We start from the raw sequence: 26,667 nt of genomic DNA, 5'->3' as shown, positions 1-26,667 counted from the left end.
ATAGTCAATGTAGAGAGAAACAAAAATAGCTTGTGACTTGTGACACTGCGTGGTTCACAACATCATCAGCAGTTTCTTTACTGACTCAGCCATAACATGGACTTTGCAGCAAATAGCAAATACAGCAAAACATTTGCACAATTAATATCTATCGTAAAAACACGATTTTTGATGTGATTAACAATTAGAGCTATAAGAGTCTGGCAACAATTATGTACATTCGTGAAACTGAGAACAGTTAAATATATTAAGCAGTTGCATCTATTTTATGGATAATATTTATGACATTTGTGCAGATTTTATTCTCTACAAGTTGTAGAAAGTAACTTACAAAGTCTTTATCAAGCTTTGCCAGTTCCTGCTTGTAACTCTTCATTCGGGTGCTGAACAGGCCACGGCTCTGGAGTGGTATCTCACGCACCTCAAGGTCCATTTGTTCCAACTGTTAAAGATAAAATAAAAGGAAAACAATATTGCTGGAACATCAGTTTTAAGCAAAAAGCTGTGTTTTTTTTTTGATTGACTGTAAATGAACAAAATCAGTGCAAGCACCTAGTGCAGTTAATGGACTGCCTTCATTGCCTCCCTGAATGAATTAGTGTCGTAATCCAACATAAAATTTAATTATCAAAAATCACTGCTTTTTGAATCAGCCTCTTTCAGCCGATTAGTTACACAAGTATGCGCAACTAATGTTATTTAAAAACTGTTTGCTCTTAGCATATGTAGTTTCTAACGTGCACGCGACTGATGCTAGTTAGAAACTGTTCTGCAGAAGTCTCCTGTCCCAATTAAGCAGCAGTGTCCCAAATAATTGAAAGGAATTCAAGCTATTTTCACAATTAGTCTTTGTGTTTCTTCACAGTTGTCCTAAATAGGGCTGAAGGTCCAGTTAACCAGAAACCACATATTCAAATTTGGGATATCCTACCATTATAAATATGAAAATCTCCTGACTATATTCAAAATATTAAAGTAGGTGATTATAATAGTTGAAACTGTTATTAATCACTTATCTGTGCTGTATCTCTAAATATATAAAACTGAATAAAAATAATTTCAAAGCCCACTGCTTGGAACTATACCTGGAATACTGAATGTAGTTTTGATCTATTTATCTAACATAAAATATGTAATTGCATAAAAAGTTCATCAGACTGATTCCTGACATAATATAACTGTTATCTTAGGAGAGTTTTGACAGATAAAGGCCTATATTTTCCAGAGTTTGGATGAATAAACTGATTGAAATACAGTATACAAAACTTTGTATGTTTAATGAGATCTAACAAGGCACAAAAGGCTGGATGCAGAAAAGTCAATGTAATGGCAAAAGAATATAAAAGAGGGGTGAAAATCAGAGGGCACAGAGCAAGACAAAGAGAAGTATTTCTTTTTGCATACAATATTATCATATTGTAATACTTTCGAACCGTTGACCTCAGAAGGCTGAATATATTAAGGAAGAGAGAGATACTTCTAGACACAAAAGGCATATGGAGAGTGGGGAGAGAGTAAGAACATGTATTAAGATAGATGATCAGACATGATTGCCTTGAATGGTAGAACAGGTGAGAAGGGCCAAATGTCCTAGTTTTCTGAGCTTTTAGGTCTTCATTTCACTGACTTCCCAGCCAGAATACATACAGCCAAATGTTCACTGTTATTATCACCAGTAAAGGGGTGAACCAGACCCACCAAAATTAATGGGAGTAGAAGTCTAGTAGGGCAAGAAACAGGTGGCAAATCATCTATCATCTAATGCCCAACCAACATTAAAAATGAAAACTTATAAATGTTATTTCTCAAATGCTTTCCCTTTGTAAGTTGTCTAATTCTGGGATCATTTTGAAAATGTATTATGTTAAAATCTTTATTGATGCTCTCACAATAAAGTGCCCGAAACTAGGTCCATAAATGTGACTGTGCACTTGTTTGTTTGTTTTTTGCTTGGGGAGGTGGTGGGCTTTGGGGTTTGATGTTCTTGTTGTCGTTTATGCGATTTCTTTTTGCGAAAGAGGGGTTGGGGTTTGATGATCTTGTTGCCGTTAGCACAATGTTTTTTGCATGTGGAGGGGTTGATGTTTTTCTTTGAATGGCCTCCTAGGCTTTTCTTTGTTTCGTGGCTGTCTGGAGAAGTCTAATCTCAGAGTTGTGTAGCGCATGCATACTATAGTGAGCAGTAAAGATGTCAGGAAAGACAGGCAGGTGATGGGGCAAATGTGTAGCCATTGCGATGAGTTGCAGTGCAATAAAGTTGCAGTGAAATCAAAGCAAAAAGTATCAAATACTGGTCTTAAGGTGTTGTACTTAAATGCACGCAGCATAAGGAAGAAGGTGGATGATCTTGTTATACAGCTACAGATTGGCAGGTATGATATTGTGGCCATCACTGAGACCTGGATAAAGGATGCATGTCTCTGGAAGCTGAACGTCCAAGAATACACGGTGTATTGGAAGGATAGGAAGGTAGGCAGAGGGGGAGGCGTGGCTTTATTGGTAAGAAATGATATTAAATCATTAGAACGAGGTGATATAGGATCGGAAGGTGCAGAATCTTTATGGGTTGAGCTAAGGAATAGCAGGGGTAAAAGGACCCTGAAGGCAGTTATTTATAGGCTTCCAAACAGCTGCAGGGATGTGGACTACAAATTACAACTGGAAATAGAAAAGGCTTGTCAGAAGGGCAGTGTTATGATAATTGTGGGGGATTTTAATATGCGAGTAGATTGGAAAAATCAGGTCGGCACTGGATCTCAAGAGAGAGAATTTGTAGAATGTCTGCGAGATGGCTTTTTAGAACAGCTTGTTGTTGAGCCCACTAGGGGATCGGCTGTACTGGATTGGGTATTGTGTAATGAACCGGAGGTGATTGGAGAGATTGAGGTGAAGGAACCCTTAGGAGGCAGTGATCATAACATGATTGAGTTCACTCTGAAATTAAAAAAAGAGAAGCCGAAATCTGATGTGTCGGTGTTTCAGTGGAGTAAAGGAAATTACAGTGGCATGAGAGAGGAACTGGCCAAAGTTGACTGGAAAGAGACACTGGTGGGAAAGACGGCAGAGCAGCAGTGGCTGGAGTTTATGCGAGAAATGAGGAATGTGCAAGACAGGTATATTCCAAAAAAGAAGAAATTTTCAGGTGGAAAAAGGATGCAACCGTGGTTGACAAGAGAAGTCAAAGCCAAAGTTAAAGCTAAGGAGAGGGCATACAAGTAAGCAAAAATTAGTGGGAAGACAGAGGATTGGGAAGTCTTTAAAACCTTACAAAAGGTTTTAAAACCTTACAGAAGGTCATTAAGAGAGAAAAGATTAACTATGAAAGGAAACTAGCAAATATTATCAAAGAGGATACTAAAAGCTTTTTCAAGTATATAAAGAGTAAAAGACAGGTGAGAGTAGATATAGGACCGATAGAAAATGACACTGGAAAAATTGTAATAGGAGATGAGGAGATGGCAGAGGAACTGAACAAGTATTTTGCATCAGTCTTCACTGAGGAAGACAGCAGGATACTGGACACTCAAGGGTGGCAGGGAAGAGAAGTGTGCGCAGTCACAATTACGACAGAGAAAGTACTCAGGAAGCTGAATAGGCTAAAGGTCGGTAAATCTCCTGGACCAGATGGAATGCACCCTCGTGTTCTGAAGGAAGTAGCTGTGGAGATTGCGGAGGCATTAGCGATGATCTTTCAAAAGTCGATAGATTCTGGCATGGTTCCGGAAGACTGGAAGATTGCAAATGTCACTCCGCTATTTAAGAAGGGGGCAAGGAAGCAAAAAGGAAATTATAGACCTGTTAGCTTGACGTCAGTGGTTGGGAAGTTGTTGGAGTCGATTGTCAAGGATGAGGTTACAGAGTACCTGGAGGCATATGACAAGAACTCAGCATGGATTCCTTAAAGGAAAATCCTGCCTGACAAACCTATTACAATTTTTTGAGGAAATTACCAGTAGGCTAGACAAGGGAGATGCAGTGGATGTTGTATATTTGGATTTTCAGAAGGCCTTTGACAAGGTGCCACACATGAGGCTACATAAAAGATAAGAGCCCATGGAATTACAGGAAAGTTACATACGTGGATAGAGCGTTGGCTGATTGGCAGGAAACAGAGAGTGGGAATAAAGGGATCCTATTCTGGTTGGCTGCCGGTTACCAGTGGTGTTCCACAGGGGTCAGTGTTGGGGCCACTTCTTTTTACATTGTACATCAACGATTTGGATTATGGAATAGATGGCTTTGTGGCTAAGTTTGCTGACGATACGAAGATAGGTGGAGGGGCCGGTAGTGCTGAGGAAATGGAGAGTCTGCAGAGAGACTTGGATAGATTGGAAGAATGGGCAGAGAAGTGGCAAATGAAGTACAATGTTGGAAAGTGTATGGTTATGCACTTTGGCAGAAAAAATAAACGGGCAGACTATTATTTAAATGGGGAAAGAATTCAAAGTTCTGAGATGCAACGGGACTTGGGAGTCCTCGTACAGGATTCCCTTAAAGTTAACCTCTAGGTTGAGTCAGTAGTGAAGAAGGCGAATGCAATGTTGGCATTTATTTCTAGAGGAATAGAGTATAGGAGCAGGGATGTGATGTTGAGGCTCTATAAGGCGCTGGTGAGACCTCACATGGAGTACTGTGGGCAGTTTTGGTCTCCTTATTTAAGAAAGGATGTGCTGACGTTGGAGAGGGTACAGAGAAGATTCACTAGAATGATTCCGGGAATGAAAGGGTTAACATATGAGGAACGTTTGTCTGCTCTTGGACTGTATTCCTTGGAGTTTAGAAGAATGAGGGGAGACCTCATAGAAACATTTCAAATGTTAAAAGGCATGGACAGAGTGGATGTGGCAAAGTTGTTTCCCATGATGGGGGAGTCTAGTACGAGAGGGCATGACTTCAGGATTGAAGGGCACCCTTTCAGAACAGAAATGCGAAGAAATTTTTTTAGTCAGAGGGTGGTGAATCTATGGAATTTGTTGCCACGGGCAGCAGTGGAGGCCAAGTCATTGGGTGTATTTAAGGCAGAGATTGATAGGTATCTGCATAGCCAGGTTATGGCGGGGCAGTGGGACTAAATAGGATAAAATGGATCAGCTGATGATAAAATGGCGCAGCAGACTCGATGGGCTGAATGGCCTACTTCTGCTCCTTTGTCTTATGGTCTTATGGTCTAAATGTACCTTGAAACTTGAAATCTGACATTCATTCATGATGTCTTCTTAAAGTTCTTATAATGTTATCTTTTGTTATAAAATACAAAAAGCATGCTATATTTCCATTCACTTCACTATTTATGTATTTGAACTCCTTGGTGGATATCCTAATTCTCACTCTTTAATCTATTGAGAAGCTACTTTGTTCTTAAGATACTTCTATCAATGGAGATCTCTATAGTCAAGATGAGATCTCATTAAAGTCAAATTGGATGCCGTTTTGAAAAGAAGTGCACATAGTCATAGCAGTGTAGACAGTGGAGCAGCTTCCTTGCAGCACCTGTGATCTGGATTCAATCCTGACCTCCAGTGTTACCCATGCACAATCCTCCTGTGATTGTGTTCCAAAGTTGCTCTTTGTGTATAGACAGATAGAAACCGGAGGAGCTGGAGTTGATAATGAGAAAGCAGGGAGAATAAAGGATTAATGTAACTGGATAGTACAGCGTCAGTGGGCCAAAGGGCCATTTCCATGCTACGTGAAACTGAGAGAGCGGGAAGGAAGATATGCAATGATTTTTTAAGCATACCCATTTTCATTCTTCATACACTAAAATCCATGTATTGTTTCTTGCTATTAATTCTCTCCATAATTACTTTGGGATGCAATTAGTGGCGATGCCTAACCCCAGAGTCGCAGATCAAAAGTTTGAAATTCATGTGTGTGCAATCCATACAAATTTTCTTTTGCTACTATGGAAGTCTAATCTGAATCTGATCAAGGACGATGCACGCAATTCAGAAACTGTAAAGCTACTCTCCCAAACTATAGGCCAGAGGAGAAATCTCAGCAATTGAAATTTGTATGAAAATGCAGCACCCTGCTTAAATACCTGAGGCTATCCTTACAGTCAGAACAAAAACATGGAAGAACCTCCGACATAAGCTTTTCGAAGGGAGTGACTACATATCAGGCACACAAATTAACACAACTTTTATGTCTGCAGAGATGGGATCCAACTAAATTCAACCAGTTTAATTTCATATGGATTGGAACAATTTGACTTTCATGTTTAAATTAATATTAAAACTGAACCACTGCAGAGTTGTCCATAAAATTTAATTATTTAAATTGCTACTGTTTTTATATTAATAAAACTTACACCTATCACTTTTCCTGTTTAAATTTTACCATACTGCATGAAGAATAAATGGCCATAAAATGCCATGGTATGTAGAGGTTAGCACGATGCTGTCACTGCTTGGGGCATTAGAGTATGCAGTACATTTCCAGCACCCTCTGTTAGAAGTTTGTACGTCCTTCCTGTGAGTGTGTGGGTTTCCTCCAGGTGCTCCAGTTTCCTCCCACAGTCCAAAGACGTTCTGGCTAGCAGGTAAATTGGTCATGAGGTGGGTTGCTGGGCAGCGTGGCTCATTGGGCTGGAAGGGCCTGTTCTGTGCTATATCGCCAAATAAACATAAAAAAATAACATTCAGAATTCCACATAACACATTTCTTACCAGTTCCCGAGCTTCTTCCATTTGCTTTTCCACATTTGACACCATGGATTTCTTGTCATCTAGAAAATAAACAAACATTCCAGATTTCATTTCATGAAAAAGTTTCCTAACTGATTAGAACAGTATGTATCAACTTCAGCATTTAAATAGGACACCAAAATAGTAACAAAACAAACCACAACAGAAATACCTGTACTGGTTATTGTTGCAATTTAGCAACTGACGATGACAGATCTCATAGGCTCAGATCAGAAAGTTATTACTTTCAACATTAAAAACTTGTAGTAAATGTGTCAAGGATACACAAGTGTGATGTTCAGTTACTTAAAATTCCATAATTATTTGGTAAATAGCAAAGTTATCAGTTAAATACAGAAGTGTCTTACAACGCAACATCACCCCTCAGCCATCAGGCTCTTGAACCAGACAGAATAACCACTGAACTGTTTATCAGTCAATGGCAAACAAAAGAAATTCTGCCGATGCAGATGCAGAAAATTCAAAGCAACACACTCAAAATACTAGAGGAACTCAGCAGCTCAGGCAGCATCTATGGAAAAAAATGCAGTCAACATTTCGGGCCAAGACCCCTAGGAAGGACTGGAGAAAAAAAAAGATGAGCAATCAGAGTCAAAGGTGGGGGGAGGAGAGGAAGACACACAAGGTGATAGGTGAAACTGGGAGAGGAGGGCAAGTGAAGAGCTGGGGAGTTGATTGTTGAAAGAGATACAGGGCTAGAGAAGGGTGAGTCTGAAAAGACAGCGGTCCCCAACCACCGGGCCGCAAAGCAAGTGCTACCGGGCCGTGAGGGAACGATATGATTTGGCGATATGAGTCAACTGCACCTTTCCTCATTCCCTGTCACGCACTCTGTGGAGCTCCAACGCACACGCAGTCATTACCCGCGTGTCATCCATGTCAGCGCGGGAAGGGGATCAACTCCTCGAGCTTTCAAATGACGGCGGGCTGAAAAGTATGTTTGATATAACATCTCTGCCAGCATTCTGGATCAAAGTCAAGGCTAAATATCCTGAGATAGCCACGAAAGCACTGAAAACGTTGCTTCCATTTCCAACATATCTCTGCAATGAATGCAATGAAAACTAAACTGCGGAATAGACTGGACATGAGGTTCGAGTATTGCTGTCTCCCATCACCCCTCAATGGCACTGTCTTGTTTCAGGGAAACAAGCCCAGGGCTCCCACTGATTCAGCGATATTGGTGTGTTGCAATGACTTTAGAATAGATGGCCCTAAACGACTCACAGGTGAAGTGTCGCCTCACCTGGAAGAACTATTTAGGGCACTGAATGGTAGTGAGGGAGGAGGTGTAGGGGCAGGAGTAGCACTTGTTCCTCTTGCAAGGATAAGTGCTAGGAGGGAGATTAGTGGGGAGGGATGAACGGACAAGGGAGTCGTACAGGGAGTGATCCCTGCGGAAATCATAAATTGGGGGTGGGAGGGGACAGATGTGCTTGGTGGTGGGATCCCGTTGGAGATGGCGGAAGTTACAAAGAATTATTTGCTGGATACGGAGGCCGGTGGGGTGGTAGGTGAGATCCAGAGGAACCCTATCCCTAGTGGGGTGGCGGGAGGATGGGGTGAGCAGAGACGTGTGATAGGGTTCCTCTTGTCCTCACCTACCACCCCACCAGCCTCCACATCCAGCACCTAATTCTCCATATCTTCCGCCATCTCCAATGGGATCCCACCACCAAGCCACACACACAAAATGCTGAAGGAACTTAGCAGGCCAGGCAGTATCCATGGAAGAGTATAGTCAATGTTTCTGGCCGAAACCCTTCAGCAGGACTGGAGAAAAAAAGATGAGAAGTCAGTGTTTGAAGGTGGGGGGAGGGGAGCTCCGACTATCACCTTGTCTATCATCTTGACTATCATTTGGTCACCTATAACCTTGTGTTTCTCGCTCCCCTCTCCCCAACCTTTTAAATCTACCCATCATCTTTTTTTTTCCTCCAGTCCTGCTGAAGGGTCTCGGTCCGAAACGTCGACTGTACTTTTTTTCCATAGAAGCTGCCTGACCTGCTGAGTTCCTCCAGCATTTTGAGTGTGTTGCTTGGATTTCTGGCATCTGCAGATTTTCTATTGATTGTGATTGGCCCAGCACCAAGCACATCTTTCCCTCTCCCCCACTCCCCCCACTTTCTGCTTTTCACAGGAATTGCTCCCTACGTGACTCCCTCCCCACTGATAACCCTCCTGGCACTTACCCTTGCAAGCAGAACAAGTGCTACACCTGCCACACCACCTCCTCCCTCAATACCACTCAAGGCCTTAAACAGTCCTTCCAGGTGAGGCAACACTTCACCTGTGAGTCTGTTGGGGTCCTATATTGTGTCCAATGTTCCCAGTGTGGCCTCCTGTATATCGGTGAGTCCCGATGTATATTGAGAGACCGCTTTGCCGAGCACCTACGCTCCGTCTGCCAGAAAAAGCGGGATCTCCCAGTGACAACCCATTTTAATTCCATTTCCTATTCCCATTCCAACATGTGCATCCATGGCCTCCTCTATTGTCGCGATGAAGCCACACTCAGGTTGGAGAAGCAACTCTTTATATTCCGTCTGGGTAGCCTCCAACCTGATGGCATGAACATTGATTTCTCGAACTTCTGGTAATGCCCCCCACTTCACTATTCCCCATCCCCCTTTCCAATTTCCTTCTCTCATCTGCTTAACTTCCCAGCACCTCTGGTGCTCCTCCCCTTTTTCTTTCTTCCATGGCCTTCTCTCCTCCTCTATCAGATTCCCCCTTCTGTATCTCCTTCACCAATCACCTTCCCAGCTCTTTAGTTCATCCCTCAGCTCCTCCCGGTTTCACCCCTCTCCTAGTGCTTCTTCATCCCCTCCCCCTACCTTCTTACTCTGAATCCTCATCTTTTCTTCTCCATTCCTGGTTACAGTCTCAGCCTGAAACGTCGCCTGTGCTCTTTTCCATAGATGCTGCCTGGTCTGCTGAGTTCCTCCCGCATTTTGTGGGTGCTGTTCACAACCAAATCATTCACTTTCAAGGATTCGTCACCTCATGTTATTGATATGTATTGCTTTTTTCCCTTTCGGTTTGATTTATACATTTTGCTGTCTTTTACACATCAGTTCCTTTTACCTTGTATTCCTTGTGTAGTCTTTCAGTGATTTTATTGTGTTTCTTGTATTTACTGTGAATGCTCAGAAGAAAATGAATCTCAGGGTTGTATATGGTGACATATATGTACTTTGATAATAAATTTGCTTTGAACTTTACTTTACTTCACAGTACATTAAACAACTAAAGTTAGATTCATTGAATATATATCGTAGCCCAGTGATAACACAACAAAACTATAAGAATAAAGACACAATAGACTGCAGATTCAGGAATCTGGAGATCGAAAGCAAACTGCTGGAGGAACCATACAGGTTAAGCAGCATCTGTCAAGGTTTTGGATCGTGATCCTGCATTAGAATTCGAGGCCTCAACCTGAAACGTCGACCACCCCTAGTGATTGTCCTGCTGAGTTTCTCCAGTAGTTTGTTTTTTTTGCTATTTTCCTTAATTATGTTATGACTTCCAAACACACTACAGAGAATATTTGTAGTATATGCAAATGTTTTAGGAATGATGGTGGATCATGCCTTGGTCAATATCATACCCAAGTAAAAGTGAATCTGTTATCCCTCAGGATCAATAGTGTAAAAGAGACCTATGGAATTCCTACTTTTCAGCAGAGGAAAACTTAAAGACTTGCACTTCTGCAAGACAATTGGCAAAGGTCTTCGATTTGAAACATTAACTTTGTTACTATCGTTACAAGTGCTACCTGACGGCAGTTTCTGTTTTCATTTCACACTTCCAATATCCACACTGTTTTCATCTACAAGGATACAAATGACTTGGTCTTTAATAAAGAGTGCAATGTGCAATCTGATTAAATGACGTAGAACAAGAAAAATACTAAATACAGCAGTAGTGCAAAGTATCCAGTAGAGCGGGGGTCCCCAACCATTTTTGCAATATACTTATTATTGCCAATATTCTTGCGGACCGGCCAACCCGGGGGTTGGGGGTGTAGGGTTGCTGACGGACAAGAGGAGCAGTCAAATACGTTGTGTTTACCCCGAGACAGACTACAATTACCATGAAGCCTTGAGTAGGCACCAGTGCGCATATGTGTACGTGCCGATTTTTTTCCTACAAATCCTTCTTGGCGATTCTGTTCGGGGGCGGGGGGGGGGGGGAGTGTTAATCACGACCGGAATATAGGTGATAAGTGGCTAATACACTCAATTTCGTTTCTATAAGGATTTATCTAACGAATTTAATATTAAACACACAGCGCACATTTTCCTCACATGAATATAGTGATAAGTCAATTATCAGGGGAGAACAGGGGAGCTTGAAGTAAATGTTGAACGAACTTCCAGTAGAAGTGGTAGAGGCAGGTTCGATATTATCATTTAAAGAAAAATTGGATAGGTATATGGACGGGAAAGGAATGGAGAGTTATGAGCTGAGTGCAGGTCGGTAGGACTAGGTGAGAGTAGTGTTCGGCAAGGACTAGAAGGGCCGAGATCGCCTATTTCCGTGCTGTAATTGTTATATGGTTATATAGGTCACTTATAAGTCAATAGCATCATCACATTTTAAGTAACATTTGGATATTAAACACACAGCACATATATTCCCTGTATGAACATATAAAATCATTGCAACACACCAATATTGCTGAATCAGTGGGAGCCCTGGGTTTGTTTCCCTGCAACAAGATGGTCCTATCGAGGGGTGATGGGAGACAGTGATACTCGAAGGGAGTTCCTTATGTCCAGTCTATTCTGCAATTTAGCTTTCGTTGCATTCATTGCAGAAAACCCCACTTTGCAGCGATATGATGTTGGATGATGTCAGTGCTTTAATGGCTATCTCAGGATATTTAGCCTTGACTTTGATCCAGAATGCTGGCAGAGATGTTATGTCAAACATACTTTTCAGCCTGCCGTTATTCCCAAGCTCAAGGAGTTGATCTCCTTCCCGCACTGACATGGATGACGCGCGGGTAATGACCTCGCGTGCGTTCAAGCTCAACAGAGGGCGTGACAGGGAATGAGGAAAGGTGCAGCTGACTCCTATTGCCAAATCATATCGTTTCCTCGCGGCCCGTTAGCCATGCTTTGTGGCCCGGTACCGGTCTGCGGCCCAGTGGTTGGGGACCGCTGCAGTAGAGAGGCGGTTCAGTTCAGTCCAGCACAGACAATAACCCACCTACGTGACAGATAATTCCAGCAGCAGGAGCAGAGCACAGCGATGAAGTTTCTCGCTGGTCAGTCATGCTTGGTTAAAAGTACAGAAGGAAAAAGTGGGGCGGCCATTGTTGGGAGTAGGCCACTGGTGAGAGTAGGAGTGTCAGGCTTTGGCTCAAAGCAGGCTTTACAAGAAAGAGGCATTGGTTCTGGGCAAGCTTCTGTTAAGGTTCCTGTTTTTCCCTCCTACTGTCCTAGTGTAGTAAATGGCCACTGTGTGTTCTTCATGCTGGATGTTAGAGTACTGGGAGAACCAGAGTCTCCCAGGGAACTACATCCAGCTACAGCTCCTTGAAGACTGTGTTAGGGATCTGGAGCAACAGCTGGATGACCTTCGGCTTGTATGGCAGAGTGAGGAGATAATTGATCAGAGTTACAGGGAAGTAGTCACCACTAAATTGCAGGAAGCGAGTAGCTGGGTGACTGTCAGGAGAAGGAATGGGAAGGTGAATAGCAGTTAGCATAGAGCACCCCTGTGGCCATTCCCCTCAATACCAAGTATACCATTTTGGATACTGTGGTGTAGGATGACCTCCCAGGGTGGTGATAAGGGACTAAATAGTCAGGGGAACATACAGGAGATTATGTGAACATGAACAGGACATCCAAATCGTATGATGCCTCCCAGCTACCAGGGTTAGGGACGTCTCGGATCGTATCCGCAACATTTTGGAGGGGCAGGGAGAGCAGCCAGATGTCTTGATACAAATTGATTCCAATGACATAGGAAGGAAAAGCAAAGAGGTCCTGAAAAAGAATTTAGAGAGCTAGGCAGATAGCTGAGAAGCAGCACCTCCAGGGTACTAATCTCTGGATTCTGCCTGTGCCTCATGCCAGTGAGAGTAGAAACAGGGTGACTTGGCAGATTAATTTGTGGCTGAGAAAACTAGTGCAGGGGACAGGGCTTCAGGTTCTTGGATCATTGGTAACTCTTCTAGGGGAGGTATGACCTGTACAAAAATAACGGGTTGCGCTTGAACCCAAGGGGGAACCAATATTCTCACGGGCAGGTTTGTTAGTATTGTTGGGGAGAGTTTACACTAATTTGACAGAGGGGTGGGAACCAGAGTAAAAGATTCAGGATAGGACAGATGATAAAAAAGCAAAAATAGCATGTAGTCAGACTGTCCGATGACAGGACAAAATTGCAGCTAGCAGGATGAGTATCAGTGCACCACAGATGCAGAATCAAAAAGGGTAGCAAATACAGTACTCAATAGTCATACTTTATTGATTGGTTTTCGTTACAGTTGCACCATAAATAATTAAATAGTAATAAAACCATAAATAGTTAAATAGTAATATGTAAATTATGCCAGGAAATAAGTCCAGGACCAGCCTATTGGCTCAGGGTGTCTGACCCTCCAAGGGAGGAGTTGTAAAGTTTGATGGCCACAGGCAGGAATGACTTCCTATGACGCTCTGTGTTGCATCTCGATGGAATGAGTCTCTGGCTGAATGTACTCCTGTGCCCAACCAGTACATTATGTAGTGGATGGGAGACATTGACCAAGAAAGTGTTGCAGCTCAGTGCATGGAGTATAAGAAATAAGGTGGATGATCTTGTTGCACTTTTACAAATTGTAGGATATGATGTTGTGGCCATCACTGAATTGTGGCTGAAGGATGGTTGTAGTTGCAAGCCAAATGGCCAAGGTTACACATTGTATTGGAGGGATAGGAAGGTAGGCAGAGGGGGTGGCTTGGCTCTGCTGGTAAAGAATGGCATCAAATCAGCAGAATGATGTGACATAGGGCTGGAGGATGTTGAACCCTTGTGGGTTGAGTTAAGAAATTGCAAGGGTAAAAGGACTCTGATGGCAGTTATATACAGACCTCCCAACAGCAGCTGGGATGTGGACCACAGATTACAAAAGGAAATAGAAAAGGCGTGTTAATACAGCAATGTTATGATAGTCATGGGAGATTTCAACACGCAGATCATTGGGAAAATCAGGTTGGAAATGGATCTCAAGAAAATAAGTTTGTTGAATGCATACAAGAGACCTTTTCAGAGTAGTTTGCCTTGAACCTACTTGGCGATCAGCTACTCTGGATTGGATGATATGTCACAAATCAGATGTGATTAAGGAGCTTAAAGTAAAAGAACCTTTAGAAGATAGTGATCACAATACGATTGAGTTCAACTTGAAATCTGATAGGGAGAAAGTAAAGTCTGACTTTAATAGAGTAGTTCAGCGGAGCAAAGGAGATTACAGTGCTGAGAGAGGAGTTGGCCGAAGTAAACCGGAAGGAGATGCTGGCAGGGATGACAGCAGAGCAGCAACGGTATGAGCTTCCGGAAAAATTAGGAAGGGGCAGGAGAGATGTATTCCAAAAACAAAGAAAAACTCAAATAGCAAAATAGTACAACCGCAGCTGACAAGGGAAGTCAAAGCTAATGTAAAAGCAAAAGAGAGGGCAAAAATTAGGGGTAAGACAGAGGATTGGAAAGCTTTTAAAACCTTACAGAGAGCAACTAAAAGAATTTATTGGAAGGGAAAAGATTAAATATATGAAAGCAAGCTAACAAACAATATCAAAGTAAAAGCTTTTATAAGTATGTAAAAAATAAGAGATGACAGTGGGTATAGGACAGCTAGAAAATGAGGCCAGAGTAATAATCATGGAGGACAAGGAGATGGCAGATAAATTAAATGAGTATTTTGCATCAGTCATCCCTGTGGAAGACACTAACAGTGTGCCAGCTATTGAAGGGTGTGAGGGAAGAGTAGTGAGCACAGTTACTGTTACAAGGGAGAAAGTGTTCAAAAAACTGAAAGACCCAAGGGCACATAAGTCACCCAGATCAGATGAACTACATCCTCAGGTTCTGAAAGAGGTAGTGGTAGAGATTGTGAAGGCATTGGTAATGATCTTTCAAAAATCATTGGACTCGGGCATGATGCCAGAGGACTGGAGAATTGTAAATATCACTGCACTCTTTAAGCAAGGAGGAACAGCAGAAAGGGAATTATAGACTAGTTAGCCTGACCTCAGTGGTTGGGAAGATGTTGGAGTCCATTGTTAAGGATGAGGTGATGGAGTACTTGGTGACACAGAACAAGATAGGACAAAGTCAGTATGTTTTCGTGAAGGGAAAACCTTGCCTGACAAACCTGTTGGAATTCTTTGAGGAGATTACACGTAGAATAGATAAAGGAGATGCAGTGGATGTTGTATATTTGGACTTTCAGAAGGTCTTTGTCGAGGTGCCACACATGAGGCTGCTTACTAAGTTAAGAGCCCATGCTATTACAGTAAAGTTACTGGCATGGTTAGGGTATTGGCTGATTGCGAGGAGGCAGCGAGTGGGAATAAAAGGATCCTTCTCTGCTTGGCTATCAGTGACTAGTAGTGTTCCACAGGAGTCAGTGTTGGGACTGCTTCTTATTATGCTGCATATCAAAGATTAAAATGATGGAATAAATGGCTTTGTTGCCAAATTTGCAGATGAAACAAAGATTGGTGGAGGGGCAGGTAGTGTTGAGGACTACTAGGCTGCAGAAGGACTTAGATAGATTAGGAGAATGGGCAAGAGAGTAGCAAATGAAATACAATGCTGAAAAATATATGGTCATACACTTTGGTAGCAGAAACAAATGTGCAGACTATTTTCGAAATGGGGAGAAAATTCAAAAATCTGAGATGCAAAGGGACATGGCAGTCCTTGGGCAGAACTCGCTAAAGGTTAACTAGCAGGTAGAGTCAGTGGTGAGGAAGGTAAATGCAACATTAGAATTCATTTCAAGAGGTCTAGAATACAAGAGCAGGGATGTGATGTTGAAGCTTTATAAGGCATAGATGAGGCCTTTCCTCAAGTATTGTGAACAGTTTTGGGCTCCTCATCTAAAAAAAGATATCCTGGCATTGGAGAGGGTTCAGAAGAGGTTCACAAGGATGATTCTGGGAATGAAAGGGTTATCATACGAGGAACATTTGATAGCTCTGTGCCTGTACTCACTAGAGTTTAGAAGGATGAGGGGGATCTCATTGAAACCTTCTGAATTTTGAAAGGCCTAGACAGAGTTGATGTGGAAAGGATGGTAGTGGAGTCTAGGACAAGAGGGCACAGCCTCAGGATACAGGGGTGTCCATTTAAAGCAGAGATGCGGGAAATTTCTTTAGCCAGAGGGTGGTAAATTTGTGGAATTTGTTACCACAGGTAGCTGTGGAGTCTTAGTCATTGGATTCATTTAAGGCAGAGCTTGATAGGTTCTTGATCAGACACAGGAGCGAAGGTTACAGGGAGAAGGCCAGAGAGTGGGGCTGAGGAAGGGAAAAAAAAAATCAGCCATGATTGAATGGTGGTGCAGACTTGATGGACCAAATGGCCTAATTCTCTCCTATGTCTTATGATCTTTTAACTTTCTGTACCCCACCTTCAGTAAGCTGCAGGGATAATTTGGATGGCAAAACTGAATCCTCATTGTCAAGAGGGAACAATGAAGCATCTTGCTATTAATGAAACCAATAACCCATCGCCAGAAAGGCCTTCAATTGTCACAATCTGGGCTTTAATTTTTTGAATGGCTCTGGATGTGTGAGTGACCCTGACGTTCAAATTTGATGAGTGTTAAGTATATATTAAAATATTTAAAACACACTCAAAACTGTAAAAAGCATTAACAAACAGTATTTTTCTTAGACAAGGGTGTGTTTTCTCCCGATTTGTTTAATGTGTACAGTGAAACAATATTACAAAAAATAAGAGACATCTTGGGAATCAAAGTTGGCGGTGAAAACATCAATAATTTCAGATATGCGGATGACACTGTGTTAATTGCAAGCACAGAGGAAGAACTACAAAACTTAATTGATATAGTTGTTGAAGAAAGTGCAAAAATGGGTCTATTTATCAATTGCAAAAAGACAGAATGTATGGTGATATCCAGAAAGAAGGGGAATCCTATCTGCAGGCTGAAAATAAACGGGGAAGACGTAAAACAAGTACAGAACTTTTGCTACTTAGGAAGCTGGGTGACATCAGATGGCAAGTGCGACATGGACATTAAAAGAAGAATAGGGATGGCAAAAGACACCTTTACGAGAATGAAGAGTATACTGACCAACACTAAACTAGGCATGACAACCCACCTCAGAGCACTGAAATGTTACGTTTATCCAGTTATGTTATATGGCTCAGAATCTTGGACAATATCTAGTAACATGAGGAAACGAACTGAAGCAGCAGAGATGTGGTTTTTGAGGAGGATGCAAAGAGTATCATGGACGAAACGAATATCTAACGAGGATGTCATGAACAGAGCAAGCACAAAAAGAGAAATAATGTATGAGATGATGAAAAGGCAATGTAACTTCATTGGACATGTGATTAGGAAAGAGGAGTTAGAATGCACGGTAATTATGGGAAAGATTGAAGTGAAGAAAGCAAGAGGAAGGCAAAGACAAATGATGACGGAGACAGCAGCCAGAGAACTGGAAATGAATATCAATGAATTGATCCACTTGACCGAAACAGGAGTGTGTGAGCCATGGCAGTCAAAGCTCAATCTGGGCATGGCACCTGATGATGATGATTTTTCTTAACTAAGTTTATTCCCAATAAACTTATTCAAAATTACCATCTTTCTGAGGGGCATTCTTTTCCAAAAAATTACCTAAATGCTGAACCTGTACCAAGCCCATAGAGATCAAGTACAAGTTCATATTAGATTTCCCAAAGTAACTGGCAAACCCCTATCATCCTTCCTTAACTACGAATGAGTGCTCCACAGTGTTGATCAGCCCGTGGAAGAAGCACTGAAGTAACAAATGCAGTGAATGGAATGTAAAGATTTACAAAATTCATTGATAAAAATGATGATAGTGTGAATAACCAAGTAGCTAAGTCTTGAAGTCCACAGCTGACAGACTTGCCAACCTACCAGAGTAAATTTATTATCAAGGTACGTATATATCACTATATAGAACCTTGGGATTCATTTTCTTGTGAGCATTCACAGTAGATACAAAGAAACAGCGTAAAATTTAATGAAAAACTATACACAATATGGACAAACAACCCATATGCAGAAGACAAACTGTACAAGTACAAAATTAAAAAAATATATACAAGGAATAAATATCAAGAACATAAGATGAAGAATCCTTGAAAGAGAGTCCATAGGCTGTGGGAACATTTCAATGATGGGGTTAGTAAAGTTATCCCCTGTGGTTCAAGAGCCTGATAGTTAAGGGATAATAACTGTTTCTGAACCTGGTGGTGTGGGTCCTGAGGGCTTCTTGCTCATTGAGCTGAAACATTTTTTCCCTCCATCTGCCAACCTGCTGAGTTCTGTCCAGCATCTGTTCTTATTTTACTAGTCATTTCCATTGTTACTATTACTTTGTGCTTGTAGTGTAGTCAGTTACTCTAACAAGACCTCCCAAACCTGGAAAGCACTACAATGAAGAACAGGGACAGTAGCTACTTCGAAACTCAGTTCAGCACAAATATCCGCATCCCATAAGAAAATAAAAGGGAACTATGAAAGAAGCATGAATTAACAAAGGAAATATTTGGTTCTGCCACATGATCCATAAATGGTCAATATTCCCTGATAGCTGCATAATTAAACATGCCATAATAGAGTTATAAACATTATTGCCTCAAAAGTAACCTGTGGACCTAAAGACCAGAAACCAGTTAAAATGCCCAAGTTTTGACAAATTACTTGCCTCCTTGCAGCTACTGTACATAGATGAATATCTGAGCTTGCTATAACTGATCTACATGATTAAGTATAATAGTAAGGAAATTATATTTGAATACATTAATATGATAATGCAGACATCAAAGAAAACCTGCATCAGCTCTTTTAAGATACCACACAGTGGTTTACAAGCAAAATGCTTTGAATTGTAATCAGTATGGAAAACAACTATAGGAATCTTGCACATAAGTACCTGCAAACAGCAAATGATAAGAAGCAGATCTTCTATCTAAGAAATCTTAAATGAGTCATAGAGTAGTACAGTACAGAAACAGGCCCTTTAGCCCATCTTGTCCATTCCAAATCCATTTAAACTGTGAGCAATTACTACTTCCAGAATATCAAGTGATAATTCCCTCAAACCTCTTTAGAACAGCCCTGTATGTTTTTCATGGCCACCTCAGTGCACCTTCTTTGTAGCACACTAGAACATCAGTGAACACCTGCCATTTTCATCAGCCGCATGGAGAGAGGGAGCCTGCTACACGGGCAATAGCTTGCTCTCCATGTCGTACTGCCCTGGCTTGCGTATCGATTAAACACATACAGTAGGTTGCAACATCCATGGTTGACCCTCATCAACGGAGGGCCTCTGGAACATCAGCCTAGATTTTTCAGTTCACATTTCAAAAATCGGACTTCATCCCACAACCTTCCTAATGAAAAGAGAACTGTCAACCCTGCCAAAGCTGACACAGCTAGAACACAGATGGGAGATATTAATGCAACACACATCAAAGTTGCTGGTGAACGCAGCAGGCCAGGCAGCATCTCTAGGAAGAGGTACAGTCGACGTTTCAGGCCGAGACCCTTCGTCTGTTGTTTGGGAGATATTAATGTTTACAGTATGCTCTAAGAACAATTCCAGATGCTCTTGAATACAAACAACATACAGAACATTAAATATACATAACTTTATAAGACAGTAAAGAGATAAAAACGTTAGTGGAAAAAACAGAGAACAGTCCATGATAGGTCCATATTGCTCCTTTACTGAAACAGGACGAGAGTTCCATAGATTATTCAAGAACCTGATGGTCGTAAGGAAGTGGTGCCAGAAAGTTTGTGAACCCCGTAGAATTTTCTCTATTTCTGCACAAATATGACCTAAAACGTGATCAGATCTTCACACAAGTCCTAACAACAAGATAAAGAAAACACAATTTCTTTGGTGGGTCTCATCAGCAAGAATGATGAGTCAGCATACAGAGAGGAGGTACAGCGGCTAACGGACTGGTGCAGAGCCAACAACCTGTCTCTGAATGTGCACAAAAGAGATGGTTGTTGACTTCAGGAGAGCACGGAGCGACCACTTTCTGCTGACCATTGACGGCTCCTCCGTTGAGATCGTTAAGAGCACCAAATTTCTTGGTGTTCAGCTGGCAGAGAATCTCACCTGGTCCCTCAACACCAGCTCCATAGCCAAGAAAGCACAGCAACGTCTTCATTTTCTGCAAAGGCTGAGAAAAGTCCATCTCCCACCCCCCATCCTCACCACATTCTACAGAGGATGTATCAAGAGCATCCTGAGCAACTGCACCACTGCCTGGTTCGGGAATTGCACCGTCTCAGATCGCAAGATTCTGTAGCGAATAGTGAGGTCAGCTGAGAAGATCATCGGGGTCTCTCTTCCTGCCATTACAGACATTTACACCACACGCTGCACTTGCAAAGCTAACAGCATTGTGAAAGACCCCACGCCCCCCTCATACAAAGTCTTCTGCCTTCTGCCATCTGGCAAAAAGTACCAAAGCATCTGGGCTCTCACGACCAGACTGTGCAACAGTTTCTTCCCCCAAGCTATCAGACTCCTCAATACTCAGAGTCTAGACTGACATCTACATCATTTATAAATATATTGAAATTGTCCTCTACTGTGCCTACTTATTATTAATTAATTATTGTTCTGCCCTGCACTGTTTTGTGCACTTTATGTAGTCCTGTGTAGGTAGTGTAGTTTTTGTGCTGTTTTACGTAGTCTAGTGTAGCCTTGAGTTGTCTCACATAGTCTAGTGTAGTTTTGTGTTGTTTCATGTAGCACCATAGTCCTGGAGGAATGTTGTTTCGTTCTTACTGTGCACTGTACCAGCAGTTTATAGTCAAAAAGACAATAAAAAGCGACTTGACTTGACAATTAAATAACACAAAAAATATACTTGTTCATTTATTTATTGGGACAATTAATCAAATATTACATGTATTTGTTGGAAAAAGTATGTAAACTTTTGGGTTAATGTCTTCTACAAAAGCTAGTTTGAGTCAGGTATTCCAATCAATGAGATGAGATTGGAGGTGTGGGTTGTAGAGGGGGCCTGCCCTGTAAAAAGATACACACAAAGTCAGGTTACTGACAGCTTGCTCTTCCCAAGAAAGATCTGTTTATGTGTGCAATGCCTTGATCAAAACAATTTTCAGAGGACCTTAGAGGAAGAATTATAGAGATACATGAAGCTGGAGAAGGCTACAAAAGCATTTCTATAGACCTGAGTGTCTTATCAGTCCACAGTAAGTGAAATTGTCTACAAATGGTACTGTTGCTACTCTCCCTAAGAGTGGGCATCCTGCAAAGATCACACCAAGAATACAACATGCAATGCTGAAGGAGGTGAAAAAGAGGGTCAAAGGACTGCAGAAATCTCTAAAACTTACTGAAGTCTGTTCATGTGTCCACTATAAGAAAAACACTGAACAAGAATGGTGTTCATGGAGGGAAACCACGGCGGAAACAACTGCTCTCCAAAAAAAAAACATTGCTGCATATCTCAAGTTTGTAAAAGACCACCTGGGTGTTCTACAATACTTCTGGGACAACATTCTGTGGACAGATGAAACAAAAGTTGAACTTTTTGGCAGAAATGCACATTGCTATGTTTGTAGAAAAAAAAAGGTACTGCACACCAACACCAAAACCTCATCCCAACTGTGAAGCATGGTGGAAGGAGCATCATGGTTTGGGGCTGCTTTGCTGCCTCAGGGCCAGGACAGCTGGCAATCGTTGAAGGAATAATGGCTTCAAAATAGGAGAATGTCAGGGTAGCAGTCCATCACCTGAAGCTTAATAGAAGTTGGATAATGCAGCAAGACAATTATCCAAAAGGCAAGAGTAAATCAGCAACAGAATAGTTTAAAAAGAAATTTGTATTTTGGAATGGCCGAGTCAAAATCCTAACCTTAATCCTATAGGAATGTTGTGCAAGGACCTGAAGCAGTTCATGCGAGGAAGTCCACCAACATCCGAGAGTTGAAGCAGTTTTGTAAGGAGGAATGGCCTAAAATTCCTCCAAACCGATGTGCAGAACTGATCAACAGTTACCAGAAACGTTTGGTTGAAATTATTGCTGTACAAGGGGGTCACACCAGTTACTGAAAGGAAAGGTTCACATACCTTTTTCAACAAATACATGTAATATTGGATCATTTTTCTCAATACATAAATGAACAAGTATAATGTTTTTTGTGATATTTATTTAATGGGGTTGTCATCATCTAGTTTTCAGACTTGGTGAAAATCTGATTACATTTTAGGTCATATTTATGCAGAAATAGAGAAAATTCTACAGGGTTCACAGCTTTCTAGAATCACTGTAATTGGTCCTGAGCCTGATGGTGGGGAATATCAAATTTTTATACCTCCTGCTTGATGGCAGCAAGGGAATGGCATGATCCCGATGCTGGGGATCTTTAATGATTGATGTCATCTTTTTGAGAAAGCACTTCCTATATATACTATCAAAGGTGAGGAGGGCTGGGCATGTGGTGGATATGCCTTTGCCCACTCAGCAGCCTTTTGCTTTCCTGTGTGTTGGAATTGCCACTGCAAACCCTAACGCAACCAGCCAGGATGTTTTCAACAGTGTACCTGCAGAAGTTTGTCAGAGTGTTGACATGCCAAACCTCCTTAGATTTCTAAGAAGTAGAAGTGCTGGCACACCTTCACTATTGTGTCTATGTGCTGGGCCCACGGACAGTTATCATCCAAGATCGTAGCGCCCCAGGTTATTTGACACTGCTTGTTCTCTCAACCTCTGACCAACCATGTCATCCATACTTGTGGTAAATAACAAGCATGAGAGTCAGTGGATGTTATTTACTCGGATTTTCAAACCTTTAACATGGTGCTGCACATGAGGCTGCTGAACAAGAGTCTATGATATTAAAGAAAAGATACTAACATGGATAGAAGATTGGCTGACTGGCGGGAGACAAAGAATAAGGAGTGTCTTCTCTGGTTGGCTGCCGGTGACTAGTGATACTCCGCAGAGATTGGTATTGGGACCACTTCTTTTCACGTTACATTAAACCTGTGGCCAAGTTTGCTGGGCGTCATGGTAGCACAGCAGTGAGCACGATGTTGTTACAACCTGGGGCATCCCGGAGTTCAGAGTTCAATTGTACGTCCTCACGGTAGAATGCATGGTTTTCCTGCAGTCCAAAGACATACCAGGTAGGTTAACTGGTCATTGTAAATTGTCAGTGATTACGTCAGGGTTATCTGGGTTTGTCAGGGGTTGCTGGTCATTGTAAATTATCCTGTGATTACGTTCGGGTTATCTGGGTTTGTCAGGGGTTGCGGTCATTGTAAACTATCCTGTGATTACGTTAGGGTTATCTCGGTTTGTCCGGGGTTGCTGGTCATTGTAAATTATCCTGTGAGTACGTTAGGGTTTAGTAGGTTTGTCAGGGGTTGCTGGTCGTTGTAAATTATCCTGTGAGTACGTTAGGGTTTAGTAGGTTTGTCAGGGGTTGCTGGTCATTGTAAATTATCCTGTGAGTACGTTAGGGTTTAGTAGGTTTGTCAGGGGTTGCTGGTCATTGTAAATTATCCTGTGAGTACGTTAGGGTTTAGTAGGTTTGTCAGGGGTTGCTGGTCTTGTAAATTATCCTGTGAGTACGTTAGGGTTTAGTAGGTTTGTCAGGGGTTGCTGGTCTTTGTAAATTATCCTGTGAGTACGTTAGGGTTTAGTAGGTTTGTCAGGGGTTGCTGGTCATTGTAAATTATCCTGTGAGTACGTTAGGGTTTAGTAGGTTTGTCAGGGGTTGCTGGTCTTGTAAATTATCCTGCGAGTACGTTAGGGTTTAGTAGGTTTGTCAGGGGTTGCTGGTCATTGTAAATTATCCTGTGAGTACGTTAGGGTTTAGTAGGTTTGTCAGGGGTTGCTGGTCTTGTAAATTATCCTGTGAGTACGTTAGGGTTTAGTAGGTTTGTCAGGGGTTGCTGGTCATTGTAAATTATCCTGTGATTACGTGAGGGTTTTCTGGGTTTGTCAGGGGTTGCTGGTCTTTGTAAATTATCCTGTGAGTACGTTAGGGTTATCTGGGTTTGTCAGGGGTTGCTGGGGTGGCGTGGGTCAAAGGGTCAGAAGGGCCTCCTCCACACTAAATAAATAAATGATTCAAAGATAGGCAGAGGGCCAGGTAGTGTTGCAGAAGCAGACAGTCTGCAGGAGGACTTAGACAAAAATTGGGCAAAGAAGTGGCAGATGGAGTAGAGTGCAGGGAAGGAATAAAAGTGTAGACTATATTCTAAATGGGAAGCGAACTCAGAGATTGGAGGTGCAAAGAGACTTTGAGTCCTTGTACGAGATCCCATGATGGTTCCAAAAAAATGTCAAAATTCTAAGTACATCTATCAAAGTACATATACTGTATGTCACCATATCCAAACCTGAGATACGTTTACTTGTGGGCATACACAAAAATACAAGAAACATAATAGAATCATGAAAGACCACATCCAACAGCCCAAACAACCAATGTGCAAATGACAGCAAACTGTGCAAATACAAAAGAAAAACAAACAAACAAATAAATAAATACAGAGAACATGAGATGACGAGCCCATAGTTTGTGGGAACATTTCAGTGATGGGGCAAGTGAAGTTGAGTGAAGTCCCCCCCCCCCCCCCCCCCCCCCCGGTTCAGGAGCCTGATGGTTGAGGTGTAGTAACTGTTCCTGGTGGTGTGAGTCCTGAGGCTCCTGTACCTTCTTCCTGGTGGCAGCAGTGAGAAAACAGCAATGGCCTGGCTGGTGCGAATCCCTGATGATGGATGCTGTTTTCCAGCGACAATGCTTCGTGTAGATGTGCTCAATGGTGGGGAGGGTTTTACCCACGATGGACTGGGCCATATCCACTACTTTTTGTAGGATTTTCCATTCAAGGTCATTGGTGTTTCCATACCAGGTCATGATGCAGCCAGTCAATATACTCTCCACTACATACCGATGGAAGTTTGTCAAAACTTTAGATGCCATGCCAAATCTTCGCAAACTTCTAAGAAAGCAGAGGCAATGCTGTACTTTCTACATAATTGCACTTACATGCTCGGCCCAGATTTCGTGTTGGGTGCAGGTTAAGTCAATAATAAGGGAGGCAAATGCAATGTGACCAATGTTATCAGAATCAGATTTATAATCACTGGCATACGTTGTGAAATTTGTTAACTCACCAGCAGCAGTACAAAGCAATACATGATAACATAGAGAAAAAAGTGAATCAGTTACAATGAGTATGTATATTAAATAGTTAGGTTAAAAATAGAGCAAAAACAGATATAATACTTAAAAAGTGAGGTAGTGTTCATGCATTGAATGTCCATTTAGGAATTGGATGGCAGAAGGGAAGAAGCTGTTCCTGAATTACTGAGTGTATGCCTTCAGGCTCCTGTACCTCATTCCTGACAGTAACAATGGGGAGGGCATGTCCTGGGTGATGTCAGTTCTCAATTATGGACACCATCTTTCTGAGACACTGATGGTTGAAGATGTCTGAGATACTATGGAGACTAGTACCTATGATGGAGCTGACTGATCTTACAACTTTCTGTAGCTTCTTTTAGTCCTGTGCAGTAGCCTCACAGCCGCATCCCCACCCCCATAAAAGACAATGATGCAGCCTGCAGTGGACTAGAATATAGAAAATAGAAGCGAGGATGTAATGCTGAGGCTTTATAAGGCATTGCTCAGGCCACGCTTGGAGTATTGTGAGCAGTTCTGGGCTCCATATCAAGAAAGGATGTGCGAGCATTGGAGAGGATCCAGAGGAGCCTTATGAAAGGGTTAACAATGAGGAGCGTCTGAAGGCTCTAGGCCTGTACTCATTGGAGTTTAGAAGGATTTTTTTTTGGGGGGGAGGGAGATCTCATTGAAACCTAATGAACATTGAAAGGCATAGATAGATATGAGAAGAATGTTTCCATTACAGGGAGAGTCTAGGACCACAAGGCACAGCCTCAGAATATGAGGATGTCCCTTCAGAAAAGAGTGGAAAAGTAACTTCTTTGGCCAGAGTGGTGAATACGTGGAATTCATCGCCACAGGTGGCTGTGGAGGCCAAGTATTATGTATATTTAAAGCAGAAATTGCTCCGTTCTTGACTAATAAGGGCGCCAAAGGTTACAGTGAGAAAGCAGAAGAATCAGGTTGAGAAGGAAATTCAATCACCTACGATGGAATGACAGAGCAGACTTGATGAGCCAAAAGGACTAATTCAACAAAATCCAGATTGCCAAAATCTTTAAGGAGCAGCTTAAAGCTGAAGAGATGTGCAAATGGACCATGACAAATGAGTGTGCAAACAGGAACAGAGATGCAATTATGGATATTATAAATATTTGCAGATTGCAAGACAATTTCAAAAAGCTGTTATGAAAGCAGATGGGATCCTTGGCTTTTGTTTCTAAACAGAACCATAGAGGACAAAAACCAAGAAAGGTACGGTAATTTATTATATAAACATAAGCAGAACCTTAGCTGAAGAAGTGTGCTCAATTCTAAACCTTGATGTGTTTCTGTGCATTTTGTACAATTGTACCAAGGTACTTATTATTTCAAATTAATCCATGAAGTAGAAGCTTATTACCTAAGGGCACAGCTGGTTATGAAGAGCTCAATAGATGTATTCAGAACTGAGAGTAGTTCACCAGGGATGTGGGTGTCTTGACAGGAAAAAAAACAGAAAGCAATTGAAAGAAGAAATGGCATGTC

At 41.9% G+C, this 26,667-nt stretch overlaps 1 protein-coding gene across 4 annotated transcripts in view; it reads right to left on the bottom strand.

Moving 5' to 3' along the window:
* Positions 1 to 26,667, bottom strand: part of vti1a (vesicle transport through interaction with t-SNAREs 1A) — a 347,680-nt gene that overhangs the window by 311,262 nt on the left and 9,751 nt on the right. For all 4 annotated transcript variants that reach the window (XM_063071943.1, XM_063071941.1, XM_063071944.1 and 1 more), the window contains exons 2-3: positions 6,672 to 6,730; positions 332 to 442 (exon numbers count right to left, since the gene is read on the bottom strand). In XM_063071943.1, coding sequence (XP_062928013.1) covers positions 332 to 442; positions 6,672 to 6,730 — 170 coding nt within the window. The remainder of the gene's footprint in view (positions 1 to 331; positions 443 to 6,671; positions 6,731 to 26,667) is intronic.

The sequence above is a fragment of the Mobula hypostoma genome, chromosome 19 (assembly GCF_963921235.1).
Source record: "Mobula hypostoma chromosome 19, sMobHyp1.1, whole genome shotgun sequence".
Lineage (NCBI taxonomy): Eukaryota > Metazoa > Chordata > Chondrichthyes > Myliobatiformes > Myliobatidae > Mobula > Mobula hypostoma.
The sequence above is the reverse complement of the archived record's forward strand: the minus strand, read 5'-3'. Positions and strand labels throughout refer to the sequence as shown.